Genomic DNA, 21,664 nt, shown 5'->3' with positions numbered 1-21,664 from the left:
TTCTCTCTCCTTTTCTCTCTCTCAAAACGAATAAACTTAAAAAAAAACAATGCAGTATCTGCGAAGCACAATAAAACGAGGTATGTCTGTATTATGGGCACAGTCCTACTTTTTTTTATGTACTAGCTACATTTTAATCAAGTAAGTTAACACTATGTATGGAACCACTAAAGAGGCCATTCAGGGATCACCTAAAATTGCGTTTAAGCCATTCTTCAGTAAACACTCCTGGGGGGGGTGGGGGGTCAAGAGTTCTGGCCAGAGTTCGGCTTCAGGTGGGCTGAATTGGGATTGTCCCCTGGCAGGTTTAGGGCAAGTCCCTACACTTCTCAGGACAGAGACGCTGTAGAAGTTGCTCTTCATTGGATAGCTCCAAGTTGAAATGAAAACACGCATATAAACGTTTAGCATGGTGCCTGGCCCAGAAAAGGAACAGCATACATAAATGGAAACCGTTTTTTAAGCTGCTCATTAATTCAAAGATGCAACCCTCTTCTGTGTCGGGCAAGGCTGAGGACACAGCAGTGACTGAGATACATTCAGGCCTTGCCCTGACAAGGCTCATCCTGGTGATGGAGGCAGACATTCAACTTAAATTTACTCAAATGATTATTTAACTGCATTCTCCCCACCTCCCTACCCCCCCACCCCCCGACTGCTAGGGGAGAGGGAGTGCCAGAAAAGACTTTCCTGAGGCAGCGATATTTGAGCTGCCTGAAGGATGAACATAGAATGTAGATGTAGACGCCTACATTGTTATGCCCATTTTACAGACGAGGAAAAGGGAGACCCACACAGCTAGCCAGGGCAGCACCAGGGACGGAGCCAGGTGTGGCTGATTTCAGGGTGGTGGTTATTGGCTACTTTGCTTTCCAGCAGGTTTGGGAGTAAAAAAGAAAACCAGCTCTTGCCTTCATGAAAAGGGGGTGGGGGTGTGTGTGTGTGGGGGGAAGCTTTAAACAGATAAAGGCATGTATTCATTTAGAGAACAGAGGACACTAGAAGATAATCTGAGCAGACCCATCTTAGCCTGGAGGAGGAAATCCAGAAAGCTCTCCTGGAGGAGAGGACACTTAGGCTGGTATGGGAAGGATGAATAAGTTGGAATAAGATTTGAACACAGGATCTGATGGCTTTAAGGAAGGAAGGAAGGGAAGAAAGAAAAGAGGAAGAAAAGAAGAAAGAAAGAAAGAAAGAAAGAAAGAAAGAAAGAAAGAAAGAAAGAAAGAAAAAGAAAGAAAGAAAAAGAAAGAAAGAAAGAAAGAAAGAAAGAAAGAAAGAAAGAAAGAAAGAAAGAAAGAAAGAAAGAAAAAAGCTGGAAAATCACCAGCCTCCCAACTTCAAAGGGATGCCACTGGTCCATGGAGGCAGGGTCGGGGGAGGGAGGGTGGTGAGGGGGACAGGTGTAGGTGCTGAAACCCCAGGCCTGTCTCAGAGCCCGAAGTAATTGTATTAAAAATAAGTTTATTCATATCTTGTCACCACTGGGGAGAAATGAGGGGGTTGAGCTCTGGAAGTCAGAGACGGCAATGGGAGGCAGAGGGCCCAACCTGTATCTCCCCAGTGAGAACTCTGCCCCCCCTCTCCCTAGGGTACAGACTGCTATATCCTTTGTCATCCATATTCTGATTTGTCTTTGCGACTCCCATCCCCTCCAAAGTCTGGATTGGGGAGGTGAGGAGGCCCCTACGGGTCAATTCTCTTCAAGTCAAGACCAGGAGCTGTCAGGGAAGGGGGGCGCATGTGCAGACCCGAGAGGTTCTCTCCGCAACCCACAAAGGGCAATAATAAATAACGTAAAATTGATGGCTTAGAAGTTAGGGTTCAGGGAAGCAGCCAGGCAGACAGCGCTGTACTGGAGAAGGGGGTGGGGGACCCATCAACAAGCCCCCCTGAGAATCAGGCACTAACTAGTATAGGGAGTGGGGTGCTCGCGCCCCCCCCCCCCCCCCCGCAGCAGGGAGCCAGGGTGCAGCCGAGATGGGGAAGGTGCGTCGCCCTCCTCCACTGGGCTAAGCTGGGGGTGGGGGTGGGGAGGAGGTACAGGCAGAAGGAGCTCGAACCCAACAGCAGATTTCAGGGAGATTTCCAACGCCCCCGCCTCTTCCGTGTAGGGAAACCTTTCCTCCTCTTGTGTGGGGGTGAGTCGTGGGGAGGAAGGGGAGCCGGGGGAGGCCGGGGGGCCCCCGCCTCCTCGCTCCTAGGGGCGATGATCACCCCCCTGGCTGCTACCACCGCTCCGTCCACCACAGCAGCCACCACGGACACGGGCTCTGGGGTGATCTCCGCTTTCGGGGTAGGCGGGGGCAAGAGGGGCCTGGGGGGTGGGGGCGGGGGCGGGGGTGGGGGCAGAGGCGGGGGCAGCCTGTCGACGGCGGTTCCGGGCAGAAGGGGCAGTAGGGCGCTGAGGGCCTCGCTCAGTTTGGCCAGTCCCTGCTGAAGGGTGCCAGCCAGCTCCCGGATGGCGTTGGCCGTCTCCTGCTGGGCCCGCAGTAAGTCCAGGGAGGGGTCCGGGGCCGAGGGCGTGGGTGGTGGCAGTGGAGGAGGTGGTGGGCTGGGGGACGAGGGTGCCACGTGGACCTGCTGAGGCGGCTGGGGTGGTGGCGGTGGAGGGGCCGGGGGCGGAGGAGACAAGGCCAGGCGCGGCAGCTGCACGGTCTGCAGGGCCGGAGGGGGCGGGGACTCACGCTCCTTGGGTGGCGGGCAGCCCCCTTCCTGGGGGCTGCAGGAGGGCCGGGCCCACTGCTCGGGGCTGCTGGAGCCCCCCTTGCTGTGGGCTGGTGTATCTGTGGAGAGAGAGATGTAGGTAAGGTGACGTGACCCCCCTCCCCCCCACCATGTGTCTCGATTTCCCCTTTCCACCTCCCACCCGCCCTGGCTCCAGAGCCATCTTTTCAAAACCCAAGTCAGATCGTGCCTTGGAGGAGGACACAGGGGAGGAAAACAATATAGCGAATGACCCCCTGGTGGCTGATGCCAGCCTTGGTGGAAACAGGGTCCTGGAGGGTCCCCTGCTGGAGCCAGGCAGAACCAACATTCTAGAAGGCTCCTCCAACTATCTGGACGCTCCCCCCACTACACGCCTCCACGGGCTCTCTCTGGCGGGGTGGTGGGATTTCTCCCTCAGCTGTGGTCTGTACCAGTTCAACCCTCAACCCCAAGCCTGTTGGGTTTCCGCACGCGGTCTCCTGTCACCGGAGACTTCATTCACGCTCCCGAACTTGGACAGAGTCTGCATACAGAGGCTTTCAGATTTCCGGGCCTTGCCTGAAACCTCTGCCCCATTTGTGTACCAGCCACACAGCCCCTCGATGGTCTAGTATTGCCTCACACTCTCCTGCCTGGAGCTGAGCTCCTGACCCTGTCACATCCCGCTCCCAGCTCCGCCGCCCCCCATCGCTGCTGACGACAGCCCCATCCTTCCAGCCGCTGGCGGGGGGGGGGGGGGGGGGGGGGGGGGGGCACAACTTTCACTCTGTTTCTCGCCCCAGACACTGTCCATGTACAATGGTCACTGGCTCTGCCTTCAAACTATTTCAACGTCCCGCTTCCATCCACCTCCACAAGCCCCTCCCAGTCCAACCACCCGCATTTCCCGCTTGGGACTTTTGCAACTGCTTCCTCGACTGGGTCGCCGGCCTCCTCCAAAGTCTCAGAGGTCCAAACAATATACGTGTCGGTTACGCTACCCACAGAGGACCACATATCCGAGGATCCATGTATAGGAAATGTCCAAACAGGCAAAGCTACCAGGGACGGAAAGTAGATTAGTGGTTGGTTGCCTGGGGCTGGGCGGAGCTGGGGGGGGGCCAGGTCGGGGTGATGGCTGGGAGATGCGGGGTTTCTTTTTCGGGTGACGAAAATGTTCTAAGATTGACAGTGGTGATGGTTGCCCAACTCCACGAGGATGCTAAAAGCTACCGCACTGTCCTCTTTAAAGGGGTGGCGGTACGGTATGGGAATTGTATCTCAATAAAGGTGTTTAACAAATACAAGTCAGATGTTGTCTTTCCCCCGCTCAAAAGCTTCCTGGGGCTCTCACGTCTCAGACTAAAAGCAAAGTCCCTGAGGCTCTCAAGGCTCTGCACAATTTGCTCCAGTGCCTCCCTGACCTCAACTCTACCCCTTCCCTTCTCTCTCTCACTCACTAGGCTCCAGCCACACTGGCCTTCTTGTTGGTCCACACACACAATACGCCTGCTCCTGCCTCGGGGCCTTTGCATTTGCTGTTCCTTGGCCTGGAGAGATCTTTCCCCAGACACCTGCCTGGCTCCCTCTCTCTCAGCTCCTCTGCTCAAATGCGGCCTCCTTGGGAAGATCTTCCTTGACCTTCTGTCGACAGCATTTCCCATCTCTGTCCTCTTCTCTCTCCTAACCCTACCTGATTTCTTTTGTTAGCACTTATCTCCACCTGGCATGGGGTCGCTCTGTTTGTTGTCTGTCTCCTCCTCCTGATGTCAGCTCCATCAGGCAGGGCTTTGTTTTGTTCGCTGCTGTTTACCCAGCGCCTAGAACAATGTCCAGCACAAAATGTTTTCTTTAATGAAAAAAGAACTGTGGCTTCCAAGGAGTCAGCACGGAAGGGGGCCCCAGGCCCCAGGTCCTTGCTGCAACCCTCCCACAGCTCCCCAGCACCCACAGGGGACAGTCCATCCCCTAAGGCTACAAAGCCCTAGCCCTTACCCCTTTCGGTCCCTCTTCCTTGCCTCAGGGAGAGTGTACGTGAGGTTCCCTCTATTAAGAGTATCCCCCTTGCATGGCCTCTTGGCCAGTTCAGATAGTCCTTCCTCAGAGAAGCCTGCTTCCTGCTCCTAGGCCAGATCTGATCTCCCTGCTCTCCTGTTGCAGAAACAGCCAATCCCCTCCAGCCTTCAATGCTGGGGGTCCAGCCTCCCTGGACCAGGCAGGCAGAGGAGGTGGGGGAGGCACGGAGAGAGATGATAACCGGAGCTAACACTTGTTGGACACTTTCCTGGCCAGGCCCTGGGCGAAGCGGCTATGCTTTCCTCCTACATTATTTCAGTGAGTCCTCGCAGCCATTCTCCTGGGGGCGGGGGTGGAGGGGAAGGGGTACGTGCCCCCATTATCATCCCATTTTACAGATGCAGAGACCTGAGGCCCAGAGAGACATCGCAGTGCTGGTGAATGCGAGAAGAGGCATTTGAGGGCTCAAGAGTGGTAAGTCTCCCTCATGAGGGGTGCGAGGATTGTTGCCACTCTGGAATACTGTTCTTCTAGCCTACTGAACAATAGAATAGAAAATGGCCCACACTTCGTGCCCACAGGGGTCACGGAAGGGCCGCTGCCACATTTAAAATCATTTATTTGCAACCTTTCGGCCTCCATTTCCCCACCTGTAAAATAGGTGTGTGTGTGTGCGAACCTGTGCGAACAGGGCTCGAACCTGTGAACCGTGAGATCACGACCTGAACGGAAATCAAGATTTGGACGCTTAACCGGACCGAGCCACCCAGGCACCCCAACTCCCTATCCTTTTAAGATGCTTTAGTTTTCTTCTTAGTTCTTATCACCTCCTGGTACGTGATCTGTTTTGGGGTTGTCTGTTCGTGTCTTTCTCCAATAACTGGAATGCTGGCTCCGTAAGAAAAGGGAAGGTGGCTTTTTCTCCACAGTCTTCCCAGCATCTGCCACAGCGCCTCCCTCAGAATAGGCGCTCGATAAATATTTGTTGAATTAATGCAGGAATAACACGGTTGTACGACTCTCGAAAAAATGTTTGCCGTCTCTGCTCTGGTTCAGTGTGGCCGTTTCACAGACAGAAACAATGAGGTTTGAGATTCATGTGGAGAACAGGGGTCCCACGTGATCGTGTCTCTCTCTCCTGCTTAAGACACTTTCACGCCTCCCAAATGCCCTGAAGATAAAGTCCAAAGTTCTGACCTTCACTTACAAACTGCGTGTGATCTAATTCTGGCATACCCATTAACTCTCAGTCAATATTAATTGTTGTTGTGATTGCCAGACAATCTAGCCCAGTGGTTAAGTTAAGTGCATGCATTGTGAGTTGGACACAACCTGCATTTGAGTCCCGATTCTACTCCTTACTTTCTGGGTGACCTTGGGTGGATGAATGAAACTCTCTGAACCACATGATCCTGAACTTGTTTGATCATATCCACCTCCGTCCCTTTCTGAAAACACCCTTCAGTGACTCCGTATGGCATTCTGGATAAAATTCTTCACTGTCTGGCCTCTGCTGACCTCTCTGACCTCATCTCAAAACATTTCTTCAATCTTTTCTACTTTCCCCTTCCTCTAACTTGGAAACTTCTCAGTTCCTAAACTGGCTAAGCTTTCTTGTCTCAAAGCCACTCTACATGCTGTTTCTTCTACCAGCAACACTTCCTCAGCTCTTCATTCTCACTCTGCTGTTCTGATGTCTCCTCCTCCAGGAAGCCTTCCTTGACCTCCAGCCTGGGTTAGGTGCCCCCTTGGGACTCGCAAACTCAGGCCCAGGAGGGCAGGGCTGGAGATGTCTCCCTCACCGCAGTGTCCCCAACACTGCCCAGTACAGGGGAGGTGCTGGGGAAATAGCTGTAGAAGAAATAAGAAGCCAGAGTCAAGGCCAAGTGGGATGTCTTTGTACTCTGCTCTCCACACTTCCCCTATTCATGGCATGACCTTGGGAAAGTTACCAAACCTCTCTAAGGCTTTGATACATAAAATGGCAAAATAGTTCATACCTCGCAGCATTGGTAATCCTATCAATAGCGAACGAGGAAGGTTCAGGAAGCCCTGTACTCAGCAATTTACGCATATTAACTCGTTCAATCTTCACGGCATGCTTTTGAGGTGGGGGCTTTTTTTTTTTTTTTTTTTTTTAATCCCCATTTTACAGATGTGGAAACTGACCTGCGATAACGTACCCAGAATGACACAGCTGAGTGACAAAGTCACGATGGGAGCCCGGTCAGCCTCCATTGGTCACTACCCTACATTACAATCCTGCCTGTGCTGATAATCCCAGGTGTGGACTCTGGAGCCAGGCGTTCTAGGTTCCGTTCATGACGCTGACAGTCATGGGCTGTGGGACTTTGGGCAAGCCACGTAAAGAGCTGGGGAACCGTGCCGAGCAAACAGCTGAGTTCGCGACTGTCTTGCTCTGGCTACGGTGACACCGAAGGAACTCACCTGCCCGTCGGTCTTCCCTGCGGTCCTCGGACAAGACGTAGCGTTGGGTGCCCGCACTTGCGGCTGACGGCTGTGAGGAAGCGGCCACCGAGGGCTGCTCGGCTCCCGCACCAGCTCCCGGTGCCGCCACTCCCGGCCCCAGGATGGCAAAAATGGTCTCCTCCTCCGCGGAGAAGGCGTCCTCGGCGGCAGGCCCGGCGCCCTGCGTGGAGTGCGGCACGCGGGCCAGCTTCTCCTTGGTGCGGCGCTTGAAGTCATTCCAGCGCTTCTGCACCTCTTGGCCAGTGCGCTTCCAGCTGGTGATGCCGTTGATCTTGGCGGCGATGCCGTCCCACACACGCCGCCGCTCGGCCACGCTCACCCGACGGCTCTGCGCGCCGTAGAGCTGTGGGTAGTGGGCGCGCACCTCACGGATCAGGATCTGGTTCTCCTCAAACGAAAAGCGCGGCTTGCGCAGCCGGGTGGTCTCTTCCGCTTCGCCCGCCGCCGCCGAGGCCATGGCGCCCCCCGACGCCGCCGTCCGGCCGCCTGGCGCATGGGGGGGCGCCGGCGCTGCGGGCACAGGGCGCACGGCGCTGGCGGGGGCTCGGCGTCCGCGCGCCGCCAGCCCCACCCCGGCCGCCCAGACACCGCCTCCACTGCCCCCGGGGCCAGGGGTTGGGGCGGAGAGTGGCCGGGGGCGACGGGCCACGGGGGACATTCAGAGCGCCTAATAATAGCTGACACCCGCCGAGCGCTCCTCTTGTGCCTCGCGCGGCGCAAAGTGCCACGCCGAGGAGTTGATGGAAATTGGGGGAGGGTCTGGAGGGGTGGAGAGAAATGAGGAAAGGCGAAAGAAGAGGGGGTGTCTGCAGGAGTTAGAGGAGAATGGGGGCATGGGAGAAAGCGAAATGGAGGGAGAATGGGGGTGTCTCGGGGTCGAAGAAGCATGGGGGTAAGGAGATGCTGAAGGAGAGACGCAGCAAGAAGGGGGGATCTGGAGCAGAGGAGCGCTCTGGGGGCTCCGGGGCAATAGGACGTCTGTAAGAACGGTACGAGATGGGGTCCTCAGAAGGGATGTCCAGGTAGAATGGGGAGTTGGGGGCTCCTGGGACAGTGGAGAAGCTGGGACTATCAAATACTAGGGATTAGGGTCTGCGGGGATTGTGGGGGCTCTGGGGATTGCCAGGAATTAAGAGGATCTCTGGGGGTAAAGGGGTCCGGGAGTAAGAGGGGACAACGGAGGCGATGGGGGACTCCATGAAGAGTGAGGGTCGTGGAGGGTGGGGACCGAGTCGGGCCGCGGGTCACTCACCGGCGCCGCCGCAGCCCCCGCCTGCCCGTCGGTCAAGGCTCGGGCTTCTGCGGCCTCTTCCCTCCCCCCTCCTCTCTCGTCCCCCTCTGGGCCCCGCCCCCGTCCGCCCCAAGAGCCATGGCGCAGGCGCACCTAGCGCCAGTCAGCCCCCAACGCCCTTACCGCTAGAGTTTCACGCCCCTCCCACGGCGCAAGCGCAGAATTGCCTTCCACCGCCCTCCTCGCGTGGGGGCTTAGCTGCGCAGGCGCAACATTAGCGCTGCGTTCGTTCCCCTAGCTTCTTGAGGCCACAAGAGCATTCGCGCGGAACTCTGTCCACGCATGCGTGCCCCTCGCTCCTAGTTAGCTTTGGTATCCCGGGGCTGCGTCCCTGCGCAGGCGTAGCAATCCTTGGAGGAAGTGGGAGAAATGATGGAGAGAGAGAGCGCTGAGAACAAGCTGCGTCCTCGCTTTTCGGCCAGTCTTCCAGCCGAACCCAGCCCTCTTACTGTGCTGGGGTCCCCTTCTCTAGGAGAAAGGGGAGGGAGAGGGCGCTAAAGGGAGGCGCTGCGTTTCCATGACAACGGTGTGGGCGGGGCGGGGGCGTAAGAAAACCGGATTGCCGCCCACTCGTACCTGCCCCGGCGCGGGGCTGCCCTGGATCTGCCAGCCAACTCGTACCCACGGGGGCGGGGCACCCTGGGGATATTCCACCCCAGGCGGTGCAGTAACCATGGCAACCCGTCAACCTGCCAACGGTGCCTGGGGGCCCCTGTCCACACAGTGACGTCATGGCGCGGGGAGCGAGAATTTAGAGGGAGAGTTCGGCGTGTAGGGAGGGTGATCCTGGCGCAGGTACGGCTTTAAGCAGATGCGCGGAGGCAGCAATTAATCTAGAACACGGGTTGGATGAGCTGGCAGAAAGGGTGATGGAGTTAAGTCGGGCTGAGAAATTTGATTTGCATCTTTGCAGGAGTCCTCAAGGTCATTCAACAGACAGCGTTTCGTTCATCTATTCAACAAATAGTTATTGAGCACCTACGCGGTTCCAAGTGCAGCGAATACAAAAGACAAAAAAATCTGAGCACCAGGGTGGCTCAGTCGGTTAAGCAGGTCATGCATGATCTCATGGTTCGTGGGCTGGAGCCCCGCGTCCGGGTCTGTGCTGACAGCTCAGAGCCTGGAGCCCGCTTCAGATTCCGTGCCTGCCTCTCTCTCTCTGCCCCTCCCCCGCTCGCTCTCTGTCTCACAAAAAAATAAATAAACGTAAAAAAAAAATAAGTAAACGCTAAAATCACATTTTAGCTGGGAGAAACAGTATGCAAATATGATACATACGTGAGGAGGTGATGAACATTATGGGGACAACACAGACCTCGGAACAGGGTTGGGGAGTATGGTGCCTGGATGTGTCTGTGACTTTAAAATAAGTTGGCAAGGGAGACCTACCTGAGAAGGGGACATTTGAGTAGACACGCGAAGGAGGTGAGGAAGCGGGTGCAGCCAGAAGTAAGGCTGTGCCCTGCGGTGTTCCAGGACCGTGCAGGCTTTACCGAGCCCTGTAAGGGACTTCCTTCGGCCTTTACCCGAGTGAGAGTCACAGAAGGGCCCCGAGCAGAGGAAGGCCATGGTCTGGCTCTGGTTTTAATAGGCTTCCTCCGCGGCGGGGAGGAATGGAGTTAGGAAGCAAGAGTGGAAGCTGGGGGCCCAGGGAACTGAGGAGACAGGTGGTTCAGGAGAGAGGGGGTGGGGGTTCCCGCCAGAGGGGTAGGCGGGGAGGGTGGGGGCAGTAGAGCTGGGTACAGGAAGCGAGAGAAAGAGGGGAGTTGAGGGTGACTCCGCCGTCTTGGGTCTGAGCAACAAAAAAAGTCTGGAGCTACCGGAAGGGAAGATGGGCAGGGGTTCAAGTGGATCAAGAGTTCAAGTTTCCCCAAACTTGAGGTGGCCTTTACCCAACCGAGTACAGATGTGGGGTAGGCAGTTGGATGTTTGAGACCGGACGTCAGGGGAGCGGTTGGGTCATGAGATATAAATTTAGACGTTGTCAGTGACTACATGAATCGAAATCCCCAAGAACGGGAGAGGTTAGAGAGGGAACAGCTGTAGCTGGAAGTCTCCGGCCTGAGGTGGGGGCACTCCAGTGGTAGAGGGCTGACACCAGCAAAGGAGGTTGAAGAATGAGTAAAATGAGAGGAGACCCAGGGCTGTCTGCTGTCCGGGAGGCCAAGCGAAGGGCGTCAATCAAAGACAAAGGGAGGAATCAATGCCAAATGCTGCCTAGAGCCCAAGGCCCATAAGCCTGAGAGCTGACCGTTGGGACCAGCAATCTGGAAGTCATCAGTAATCTCGAAGAGGGCAACTTTGGTGATGCGGTGGGGTCAGTGGTCTGACTGGATGGGTTCAAGAGAGGGTTTGCTTATGTGTTTGTTGAGAGGGTTTGGGGAGAACCAGTGTAGATGATCCTTTCCAGCACAGCAAAGGGGTATATCTGGAAGGGGGCATGGGATCTCCAGAGGTTTATTTAAGATGGGAGTTGTGGGGCGCCTGGGTGGCGCAGTCGGTTAAGCGTCCGACTTCAGCCAGGTCACGATCTCGCGGTCCGTGAGTTCGAGCCCCGCGTCAGGCTCTGGGCTGATGGCTCGGAGCCTGGAGCCTGTTTCCCATTCTGTGTCTCCCTCTCTCTCTGCCCCTCCCCCGTTCATGCTCTGTCTCTCTCTGTCCCAAAAATAAATAAAAAATGTTGAAAGATGGGAGTTGTAAAAGTATGGTGTGTCCCGATTCAGGATGAATCACAAGAGGGGAGATTAATGGTGCAGAGGAGAGAGGGGAGAGTGGCTGGAGCCTTGACTAGGCAGGGCGGGCGCAAGTAGAGAGTGGTCCAAGGGGCGCGAGCTGGTCATCTACAGAAAACAGTGGGAGGGGGAGGGCACAGAGGCAGGCAGGAGGCAGGATGTGATGTCAGGGCCATGTGAATTTTCTCTTCTGTTCCTTCGGTTGTCTCAGGAGAGTAGGAAGCAGGGTCTGAGGTGAGAGGGAGGCTCCGAGGTGAGGGACAACAAAGGAGAAAGGATTGAAATAGTGAGTGAGTGGCCGGGGAAATGTAGACAGATAGACCCAATCTTTGGAGGTTCTCGGCTATGAGGTTGAAGTGAGACGGATTTTTCTCGGGTCGCACTTGTCTGAGTGGGTGCAGGTGCACAGTGAGTAACACAAGTTGACTTTCGCCAGGGCTGGGTTTATATGAGGTCCCGCCATGGGCCCCATGAGGTCCAGAGCTCAGGGCCAGCCCACACCAGGCCTGGTGGGCAGCATTAAGGAACTTCAGTGCAGGTTCTGAGCAAGAAAGGACAGGGTCTGATTTGAGCTTTAGAAAGACACCCCTCTCCCCCGCTCTTATGGGAAGGAGGAAGACTATTGGCTAGACTTAAAAGAGAAATCTGGGGCAGGGGCAGGAGGGAGCTAGGAAGAGAGGTGGAGGAGACTAGGCAGGGGACGGTGGGAAGGGTAGAAATGAATTGGGAGATATTTGAGAGGCAGCATGTACAGGGGGTGTGACTGTCAGTCTGGGGAGGGGAAGGGAGCCCTCTAGGTGACAGCCGGTTCTCTGCTCCAGGTTCCTGTCGGGGGTGTGGAGTCAGCTAGGACAAGGTGGTTGTAAGGCACTCCACTTTGTCCCCCCAGAAAGATACGTGGAAGTCCTAACCGCTCCATGACTTCAGAATGAGACCTTCTTTGGAAATAGGGTCATTGGAGATGTAATTAGTTGAGATAAGGCCATGCTTGAGTAGGAGGGACCGTTAATCCAACATGACCGGTGTCCTTATACGAAGAGGAAAGAGACGCACGGAGGGAAGACAGAGGCAGAGATGGGAGTGATCCTACCACAAGCCAAGGCAGGCCGGGGGCTTCCAGAAACTCCAAGAGGCAAGGAAGGAAGCAAGGAGGCCGGAGGAAGAGGCGAGGAAGGATCCTCCCCTAGCGTCTTCGGAGGGACTGCGGCACTGCCACCAGCTCGATTTCGGGTCTCCAGCTTCCAGAACTAGGAGAATACGTTTCGTTTTAAGTCACTGGTTTGTGGTACTTTGTTATGGCAGCGCTGGGAAAGCTCACACGCCGGGCATCGAGAGGAGGCATCCAGGATGCTGGTGGAATCAGAGAAGACTGGGTTGGGGGCGCTGTGGATCCACATCAGGTCTGGAGCTCATGAGAAGACCGGAGACAAGGAACCATGGGCAGAGGTGAGGCGGATAGAGGTCTGTAGGTGTGGGTGTAGGAGGTCAGAGAGCCAGGGCCCTGGGATGCTGGTTGAACAGAGAAGCTTTTCTTTTTCTTCCTTCCTTCCTCCCTTCCTTCCTTCCTTCCTTCCTTCCTTCCTTCCTTCCTTCCTTCCTCTCTCTTTCTTTCCTTCTTAAACATTTATTTATTTTTGAGAGAGAGAGAGAACAGGAGCACGAGTCGGGGAGGGACAGAGAGAAGGAGACAGAAGTTCCAAAGCAGGCTCCAAGCTGTGAGCGTGGAGTTCGATTCGGGGCTCGAACTCACAAACTGCGAGATCATGACCTGAGCCCAAACCAGTAGTCGGCCGCTCAACTGACTGAGCCACCCAGGCACCCCAGGGAAGCCTTTCTAAGGCATGTTTTCTAAACTGTGGATCCTGAAAAATATTTAATGGGTTGCCACAAGCATTGAAGAAACCAAATATCCGAATGTGCTGTGTGGGGTAAGTATTGCTTGGAGGAACTCTGGTTTGTTAGATATTTTCAGACATTCTTAAGACACATCTCAGGGGGCGCCTGGGTGGCTCAGTCGGTTAAGCATCCGACTTCGACTCAGGTCACGATCTCGCGGTCTGTGGGTTCGAGCCCCGCGTCGGGCTCTGTGCTGACAGCTCAGAGCCTGGAGCCTGTTTCAGGTTCTGTGTCTCCCTCTTTCTCTGACCCTCCCCTGTTCATGCTCTCTCTCTCTCTCTGTCTCAAAAATAAATAAGTGTTAAAAAAAAAAAAAGACTCATCTCAGGATAGTGGAAATTGCTCAACCCTGCAGGGTTTACACTCTCCCACTTGCTGGTTGTATAAACTTGAACAGGGTTACTTAACCTCTCCGGGCCTTACTTTTCCTCTCTGTGAAGTGGGGATTAACCCCAGAATCTATCTCTTTAGACTGTGATGAGTATTAGCTAAGTCAATATGTATAAACTATTTGAACAGCTCTTTGTTGTGTTAATATTACTGAAATGATTATTATTTTGTGAAACTTTTGTTTCAGATGTGTGTGTGTGTGTGTGTGTGTGTGTGTGTGTAATCAAGATGTGAAATGAGGGGCGCCTGGGTGGCTCAGTCAGTTGAGCATCCAACTTTGGCTCAGGTCATGATCCCACAGTTCATGGGTTCGAGCCCCACGTCAGGCTCTGTGCTGACAGCTCAGAGCCTGGAGCCTCCTTTGGATTCTATGTCTGCCTGTCTCTCTGCCCCTCCCCTGCTCACACTCTCTCAAAAAATAAAAAAACATTTGAAAAAAAGGATGTGAAATGAATTTTGGGGCACCTGCGTGGCTCAGTTGTTGAGTGTCTGACTCTTGATTTCAGCTCAGGTCATGATCTCACGGTTTGTGAGTTCAAGCCCCACATTGGGCTCTGCACTGACAGTGTGGAGCGTGCTTGGGATTCTCTCTCTTCCTCTCTCTCTGCTCGCCCCCCTCAAAATAAGTAAAAAACATTTTTAAAAGCTTTAAAGAAAAAGACGCGAAGGGGCGCCTGGGTGGCTCAGTCGGTTGAGCGACCGACCTCGGCTCAGGTCATGATCTCACGGTTCGTGAGTTCAAGCCCCGCGTCGGGCTCTGTGCTGACAACTCGGAGCCCGGAGCCTGCTTCCGATTCTGTGTCTCCCTCTCTCTGACCCTCTCCCGTTCATGCTCTGTCTCTCTCTGTCTCAAAAAATAAATAAACGTTAAAAAAAAAAAGACGTGAAATGAATTTCTCATTGTGGTTTGTAGTAAAAAAGTGAAAGGCACTGAATTCGAGAGAGGAAGTTTCTGCTCTCTAAACCTTTCAACTAATTGGATCAGGCCCACCCCGATTATCCAGGATAATCTTCCTTACTTAAAGTGAACTAAATATAGACTTTAATCGCATCTACAAAATGCCTTCGTGGCAACACCAGGATTAGCGTTTCAATAACTGGGGACTCTAGCCTCATCAAGTGGATACATCAAACTGACCATCTTAACCACAGACGTCATCAATAAGTAAGTGGTAAACCCTGTTAGATGGTCGGTGTTGAGGAGGAAAGAGGAATAGAACAGGGTAAGAAAGATCAGGAGCGGGGGCCCCTGGGTGGCTCGGTCAGTTAAGTGCCTGACTCGATCTCGGCTCAGGTCATGATCTCACGGTTTGTGAGTTCGAGCCCCTCACTGGGCTCCACACTGAGCATGGAGACTGCTTGGGATTCTCTCTCTCCCTCTCTCTCTCTTCCCCTCCCCTGCTCATGCTCTCTCTTTCTCTCTCTCTCTCTCAAACTAAATAAACTTAAAAAAAAAAAAAAAGAAACATCAGGAGTGAGAGGGTGAGAAGATCTCACAGAGGAGGTGATGTACGAGCCAAGGACTGCAGGAGGCAAGGAACAAAACGTGTGGCTATCTGGGGCAAGGGCAATCCAAGTAGGGGGAAGGGTAAGTGCAAAGGCCCTGAGGCATGAGAGTTCCCAGATCATTCAAGGAACAGTGAGGACTTCAAAAAAAAAAAAAAAAAAAAAAAAAAAAAGGAGGGAGGGCACTGGGGTGGCTCAGTCGGTTGACTTCGGGTCAGGTCACGATCTCACAGTTCGTGAGTTCAAGTCCTGCATCCAGTTTCGCAGTGAACCCTGCATCGGGCTCCATGCTGACATGCAGAGCCTGCTTGGGATTCTCTCTCCCTCCTTCTCTGCTGCTCTCTAACTCGTGCTCTCTCTCCCTCTTTCAAAATAAATAAACAACAATAACAACATGGGGCGGGGGAGAAGAGGTCAGAGAGAGAGAGAGGCCAGGACTCTGGCCTCTACTTAGTGAGACAGGGGCCACAGGAGGACTCTGAGCTGAGGAGGAACGGGGTCACTCTTGTTGGGGTTTGAAGTGGACTCTAGGAGGTCAAGAGCGGAAGCGGGGACACTAGCGAGGAGGTGACTGCATTAGTCCTGGTGAGAGGTTGTGGTGGCGATCAGGGAACAGTGAGCCGCGGGGGAGACGGTCGGATGGTGGGGTGTGTTCTGGGGGGTAGAGCTGACAGGATGTCCTTTTTGGACACGATGGCACATCCGCGTGGGTATTTCGTGGGCAGTGGTACCTGATGAGCGTGGAGTCTGGGAGGAAGGTTTGTGTTTGTCAGAATGGCTGGTAGAGGGGCGCCCGGGGGGCTCAACTGGTCAAGCCTCCAACTCTTGACTTCGGCTCAGGTCATGATCTCACGGATCGTGAGTTCGAGCCCCGCGTCAGGCTCTGTGCTGGGAGTGCAGAGCCTGCTTGGGATTCTCTCTCTTTCCCTCCCTCTCTGCTTCTCCTGCCCACCCCCCAAAAACAAGAAATCAGCTTTAACCTATAGTCACACCTCACCGGGGGACCCCTGGACCTCCACCGGGGCACAAATTCAATTTCCGAGACCCCCAAAATGGTAGGCACCCATGCGCACAGCGGGAAACTGAGGTTCAGGGAATTCGGCCTGAGGCTCGTACGCTTCAGGGCGCATCGGGAACTCTGTGGGGTTCTAGAGCCATCTTTAGGGCCTGACTTTCCTTCCCTGGCTCTAAGTGGGTGTAGAACCGCCCCTCCTAAGCCCAGCGTGGTGCTGGAGGGAGGGGGTCACTTCTTTTTTTTTTTTTTTAATTTTTTTTTTCAACGTTTTTTTTATTTATTTTTTTTGGGACAGAGAGAGACAGAGCATGAACGGGGGAGGGGCAGAGAGAGAGGGAGACACAGAATTGGAAACAGGCTCCAGGCTCCGAGCCATCAGCCCAGAGCCTGACGCGGGGCTCGAACTCACGGACCGCGAGATCGTGACCTGGCTGAAGTCGGACGCTCAACCGACTGCGCCACCCAGGCGCCCCAAGGGGGTCACTTCTAAGCATTTGCACTTCTGCATGGAGTGCAGCCTCTTGTCTCCTCCTCTGCTGTGCTCTAGCAGGCACAGAGTGGGCGCACAAGGCCCCTGAGCAGAACTTTCCAGATGCTCTCCCAGCCCACCCTGCCCCTTGTCTGCCTGCTCTGAGCCCAGGGGGCTGCCTTGTGTGTTTGTGCATCTGCCCAGCTGCCTTGTCTGTGTTCATGGGGGACGGGGGAGGTGCTGGGGGATGCCAGGCCTCTTGAGCCTGCCTCGATGTACCCACACCTGCAGAGCTCTCTATGCCTCGCTGCTGTCCATGGCTCCCTGTCTCCAGCCTTCTCGTGAGAGCTGATTTAGACCCAGCTCCCCTCTCAACCCAGACTCCCCTGGCACCAAGAACATTCTGGATGCCTCCCCTGGATGCCCAGTGTATTCGTTTTCTTAGGGACGCCTCAGTTTTCGAGGGCACCGATAACAATACCACTAACTGGGTGGCCTAAAACAACACAAATGTATTCTCCAAGTTCTGGAAGCTAGAAATCCTGAAGCCACGCTGTCGGTAGTGCCGCAGTCACTGGGGAGGTTCCTTCCTTGCCTCTGGGAGCTTCCGGCAGCCCCGGGGCCTTCCTTGGCTTGTGGCAGGACTACTCCAATCTCTGCTTCTGTCCTCCCTGTGTGCCCCTCTCTTTCCTTTTCCTTTCTAAAATTTTATTTGATCTTTTAAGCAATCTCTAACACCCAACCTGGGGCTCGAACTCACAACCCCAAGATCAAGAGTTGCATGCCCTGCGGACTGAGCCGGCCAGGCGCCCCTCTTTCCTCTTCTTATAAGGACACCGGTCATGTTGGATTAAGGCCCCCCACCCTACTCCAGTAGGACCTCATCTGAACCAATCACATCTCTGATGACCGCGCGTTTCCAGAGAAGGTCACATTCTGAAATGCTGAGGGTTAGGACGTCAACACATCCTTTTTTTGGGTGGGTGGGGGGGACAAAACTCAACCCGTAACACCCTTGGAGCACCTTATACTCATCATGTCGTCATTGACCCCATTACCTCCAACCGGGACTTGCCCCGGCCACCCGCGTGTCACCCAGCCGTCCCCTTCCCCTGGGCATCTAGGGGAGGCAGCCAGGATGCCGTGACTCATCGAGAGTCTGGGCTAAGTGGGGAGCTGGGTCTAAATCTGGTGTGGAGGTCACGACAAGGTTGTACCCGCAGAGGTGCACGGGGCCCTACGGGGGTGAGGTGCCGGAAGATGGAGGTCAAGGTACGTTGCTCCCTTGACTTTTTTTTTTTTTTTTTTTTTTTTTTACAAATATTTTTTCTTTAGGGGCGCCTGGGTGGCTCAGTCAGTTAAGCGTCCGACTTCGGCTCAGGTCATGATCTCTCGGTCCGTGAGTTGGAGCCCGGCGTCGGGCTCTGTGTTGACAGCTCAGAGCCTGGAGCCTGTTTCGGATTCTGTGTCTCCCTCTCTCTGACCCTCCCCTGTTCATGTTCTGTTTCTCCCTGTCTCAAAAATAAATAAAACGTTAGGGGCGCCTGGGTGGCGCAGTCGGTTAAGCGTCCGACTTCAGCCAGGTCACGATCTCGCGGTCCGTGAGTTCGAGCCCCGCGTCAGGCTCTGGGCTGATGGCTCGGAGCCTGGAGCCTGTTTCCGATTCTGTGTCTCCCTCTCTCTCTGCCCCTCCCCCGTTCATGCTCTGTCTCTCTCTGTCCCAAAAATAAATAAAAAACGTTGAAAAAAAAAATAAATAAATAAAACGTTAAAAAAAATTAAAAAAAAATCTTGTCTTCAATTATTATTATTTTCAATTTATTGTTATTTTTAATTTTTTTTTCAGTTTTATACCTTTATTTGACAATCAGCGACTAATTCTCCTCCACATTAAGTGTCTGGAGATTTTTTTGTGAGCGGTGACAGGTGCATAGGTAACCAACGTAGAGAGCTGGTCTGGTGAACTTTCATTCTCGTTGTGTATTCTGGACCACCCACCACACACGGATACACGATGGAACGTTCCTTCTTCCTTTGGCCCAGACAGCTTTGTTGAGCCTTGACGTCCAAGCTCGCATCTGGAGTTTCCATCTCCCTCGTGGCGAGTGTCCAGATCTCCTCGAGTGCCAGAGGGGCTCACTTCTTGAAACCCACTCCATGAACGCGCTTGCTAATGTTGCTGTGTTCTCTGGACCCTACCTCCTTGATGGCAGAAGGGCCCTTCTCGCTACCCTTCTTTGTGGGAGCTATTCTGCCGGGCCCCCGGGGGGGAAAGGAACACCTTCAGTTTTCAGCGTAACTCCCCAGAATCATAGCCGACTTCTGGGAACCGGTTGGGAATAATTTAAATGCATGGAGGAGAAAAACCAACTAAAATTAAGCTAAGACAATTTAACAGAATATAAAAATGGGGAAGGTTCAATGAGGGAAGAAATCAGCTGTCAATGGGACTAGAGTAGATTATGTCCAGACACAGATACATGCAGAATACAAATGAGGGGGGGGGGGGCAGGGGGGCCTGGGTGGCTCGGTTGGTGAAGGGTCCGACTTCAGCTCAGGTAATGTTTGTTTTTGAGAGAGAGAGAGAGAGAGCGCACACGTGCATGCAAGCGGGGGAGGGGCGGAGAGAGAGGGGGACAGAGGATCGGAAGAGGGCTCTGCACAGCGGGGGCTCGAACCTGTGAACCGTGAGATCGTGACCTGAGCTGAAGTCAGACGCTTAACCGGCGGAGCCCCCCAGGCGCCCCTTCATTTGGGTTTTGCTCAAATGCCACTTTCACGGAGAAGCCTTTCCTGACCGCCCTGTAGGCAACAGTCTCTCCCTTCCCCTGCCTTCTTTCCCAGCGGAACGCTCATCATCCACCCAATATTTCCTGAGATATTTGTTGATTAATCGTCAGTGCACCCCCGCCCCACTAGAAAGTCAGGTGCGTGAGGGCAGGAGTGTTGTCTGCGTTGCTTACTGCTACACCCCCTAGAAAGGTGCCTGGCACAAAGCAGGTGATCAATAAATATCTGTGAACGTGTGGAATAAAAGGAGACCTGATGTTCCGGGCAATGTTTTGTGCCTACGTGCCTTTCTAAGGGGCAGGGACCATACTTTCTGTCAGCTCTCCAAAGGGGGTCTGGAAGACCAAAGTTTAAGAGCTACCATTAGAGTTGGTCCTTTTAGACCCGTGGTTTAGAGGGGCGGGAGAGGGACCCCTGGACAGAGCCCCGGGAAGGAGGAAGAAAGGGAATCTGGGGTTAAGGTGGAGGCCAGGACGTGGGGACCAGTCCATAGGTGACCTGTGTCAGAGGACATGAGGGAGGACACGGCGTGAGAGGAACCCAGGACCCCCTCCTGCTCTTCCTCCCTGCGTTGGGGGCAAACGTGGTTCCCTCCCCCAGCCTCCAGGGAGAAGACAGAACAGTGATTTCAAAGACAACCAGAAACGCTCTTTATTCGCCAGAGCTCAACCCCCCCAGGGCCCCAGCCAGGAGCCAAAAACCACGCAACTTAAAATCTGACCTGGGCTCTTTCTTTACTTCGCCCCTAACATAAAATCTAGGCACCTGCCTTTCCCTTCTGGGCACTAAAACCCCATGCTTCTCGGGGAGCTTGTTGACTTAAGTGTTGGAGGATGAAAAAAAACAGGAGAAAAAAAAAAAAGACCTTTAGCAAACTAGCAGGATTTGAAGGGTGGGAGGCAGTGGAGAGACGCCCTCGGGCTGGGGGAAAACACCCATTGGTGATTTGCAGGTGGGGGTTGAGTGCTGTGAAATGGAATGAACAAGAAGGTGGGGGGGGGGCGGTGAAAGATGTCAGCCCACCACAAGGCTCTCTACTCCCAGATAAGCCTTCGAAGACAGGGTGCCCCCCCCCGTGTCCCCTCCCTCCCCCAGCTCCTGATGATGGATGGGCTGCTGGGCCAGGGAAGGAACAGTCCAGGGAGGTCCATGAGGCACCGGTGGCTCTACAGGTGGCTGAAGAAGGTGGACAAGGCTGGTCTCGAGTCAGAATCCCATCTGGAAAGTTCTTGGGGGGGGGGGGAGTGTCCAAACCAGTCTTGTTCACTCTCTCCAGATTCTGAGGGCTGGCCTGGGAGAGCACACGGTGTCCCCTAGGTCCATGGATGCAAGAATCCACGAGGAATGGAACCAGAGGGCTGAGAAGTCAAGGGGGGCAGGGCTAGCGTCCCCAGCAGCCCCAGGAGGAGTAAAGATCCATGAATGGTGGCGCACAAAGGGCCACGAGGCCGTGCAGTCCCAAAGGGCAGCGGTCCTGCCGCACCAAGAATCCACAGACACCCCCAGGACAGAACCCCCGTGGCCGAGAGGTCCCAGGGGCAGGGCTGGCTTGGCCCCCTAACAGCCTCTGTTGTTTCAGGATCCAGCAGGGATGTCCTTCTGGGGGGCCAGGAGTTCCAGAGGGCGGGGGGGGGGGGGGAGTCAGGGGGAGGGTCCTGGGACTTGGCAGGGACTGAACCAGGAGGGGGTGGGGGGCGGGCACCTCGCAGTCCTCAGCGCTTGACCTTGCGGCCGGCCGAGTTGCGCCCGCTGCGGCGGTAGAGGGACTGCTGGCCACCGTTGAGTGGGCAGTACTTGAGCGTGTGTGCCTGGCCGCCGGTGGCCCCGCACAGGGGACACACGTAATGCCGCAGGATGGGGCACATCACCACGCCGTCTGGGGTCTTCAGCTGGTGTGACGAGTAGACGTGACGCGATTCCCCGTTGTGCTTGCAGAAATTGCACAAGGTGGCCAGGCCTCCGCTGGCCCCGGGCCCTCCCGGACCCTGAGCCTGCTCCAGCGGGGGCCCAGGTCTCGGCTCCCCGGTCCCTGGGGCCTCTGGCCTCTGCCCCCCACTCTGGATCAGCGCCAACACCACCTGGCTCAGGTTGAAGTAGTCCTTCCACATGTCGAAGGGAGGCAGCTGCATGGCTCTCCGGCAGAGGTGACGCGTGGCTAGAGAGAGGCCAGGGCCGCGGGACCAGGGGGAAGGAGCAGCAGGTGCTTTGAAGGAGCAGAGAGGAACTGCACCCCCTTTTATACTCCCCCAAAGACCCTTCTAAGCAAAGGTGGAGCTTAGGATTTAAAGGGCCCACTCCTTACCCACGACTCCGTCTGACTGTAATCCCCCACAGAGATCAGGAAGGAGGCCCTTTCCCTGGTCTCTGGTCCTTGCTCTGCC

General features: G+C 54.8%; 2 protein-coding genes across 4 annotated transcripts; both read right to left on the bottom strand.

Annotated features, from left to right (window-relative positions):
- Nucleotides 1-1,447: 1,447 nt before the first annotated feature.
- On the bottom strand, nucleotides 1,448-8,910 carry MYPOP (Myb related transcription factor, partner of profilin). Of its 3 annotated transcripts, none has more exons than XM_058706428.1 (3): nucleotides 8,609-8,910; nucleotides 7,153-7,704; nucleotides 1,448-2,786 (listed from the first exon to the last, which is right to left on the bottom strand). In XM_058706428.1, exons 2-3 carry the CDS (start codon nucleotides 7,649-7,651, stop codon nucleotides 2,077-2,079), a joined length of 1,209 nt encoding a protein of 402 aa, XP_058562411.1. In that variant the 5' UTR covers nucleotides 7,652-7,704; nucleotides 8,609-8,910; the 3' UTR covers nucleotides 1,448-2,076. The 3 variants fall into 3 exon arrangements, with proteins under 3 accessions (XP_058562411.1, XP_058562410.1, XP_058562409.1); XM_058706427.1 differs by lacking the exon at nucleotides 8,609-8,910 and adding an exon at nucleotides 8,447-8,543; XM_058706426.1 differs by lacking the exon at nucleotides 8,609-8,910 and having other exon boundaries at nucleotides 7,153-8,535.
- Nucleotides 8,911-20,975: 12,065 nt separating this feature from the next.
- On the bottom strand, nucleotides 20,976-21,427 carry NANOS2 (nanos C2HC-type zinc finger 2). Its single transcript, XM_058709127.1, has one exon. It carries the CDS (start codon nucleotides 21,410-21,412, stop codon nucleotides 20,996-20,998), a length of 417 nt encoding a protein of 138 aa, XP_058565110.1. The 5' UTR covers nucleotides 21,413-21,427; the 3' UTR covers nucleotides 20,976-20,995.
- Nucleotides 21,428-21,664: the final 237 nt, after the last annotated feature.

The sequence above is a fragment of the Neofelis nebulosa genome, chromosome 17 (assembly GCF_028018385.1).
Source record: "Neofelis nebulosa isolate mNeoNeb1 chromosome 17, mNeoNeb1.pri, whole genome shotgun sequence".
In the NCBI taxonomy this organism is placed as follows: domain Eukaryota; kingdom Metazoa; phylum Chordata; class Mammalia; order Carnivora; family Felidae; genus Neofelis; species Neofelis nebulosa.
Note: the sequence above shows the minus strand (reverse complement) of the source record. Positions and strands in the feature narration are given on the sequence as shown.

Excerpts from the sequence above, each read along its gene's own strand:
- MYPOP (XM_058706426.1), bottom strand. The coding sequence starts at position 7,852 with ATGTCCCCCGTGGCCCGTCGCCCCCGGCCACTCTCCGCCCCAACCCCT. Across the intron at positions 2,787-7,152 it reads CAGGGAAGACCGACGGGCAG|ATACACCAGCCCACAGCAAG; the intron begins GTGAGTTCCTTC and ends CTCTCTCCACAG.
- NANOS2 (XM_058709127.1), bottom strand. The coding sequence starts at position 21,412 with ATGCAGCTGCCTCCCTTCGACATGTGGAAGGACTACTTCAACCTGAGC.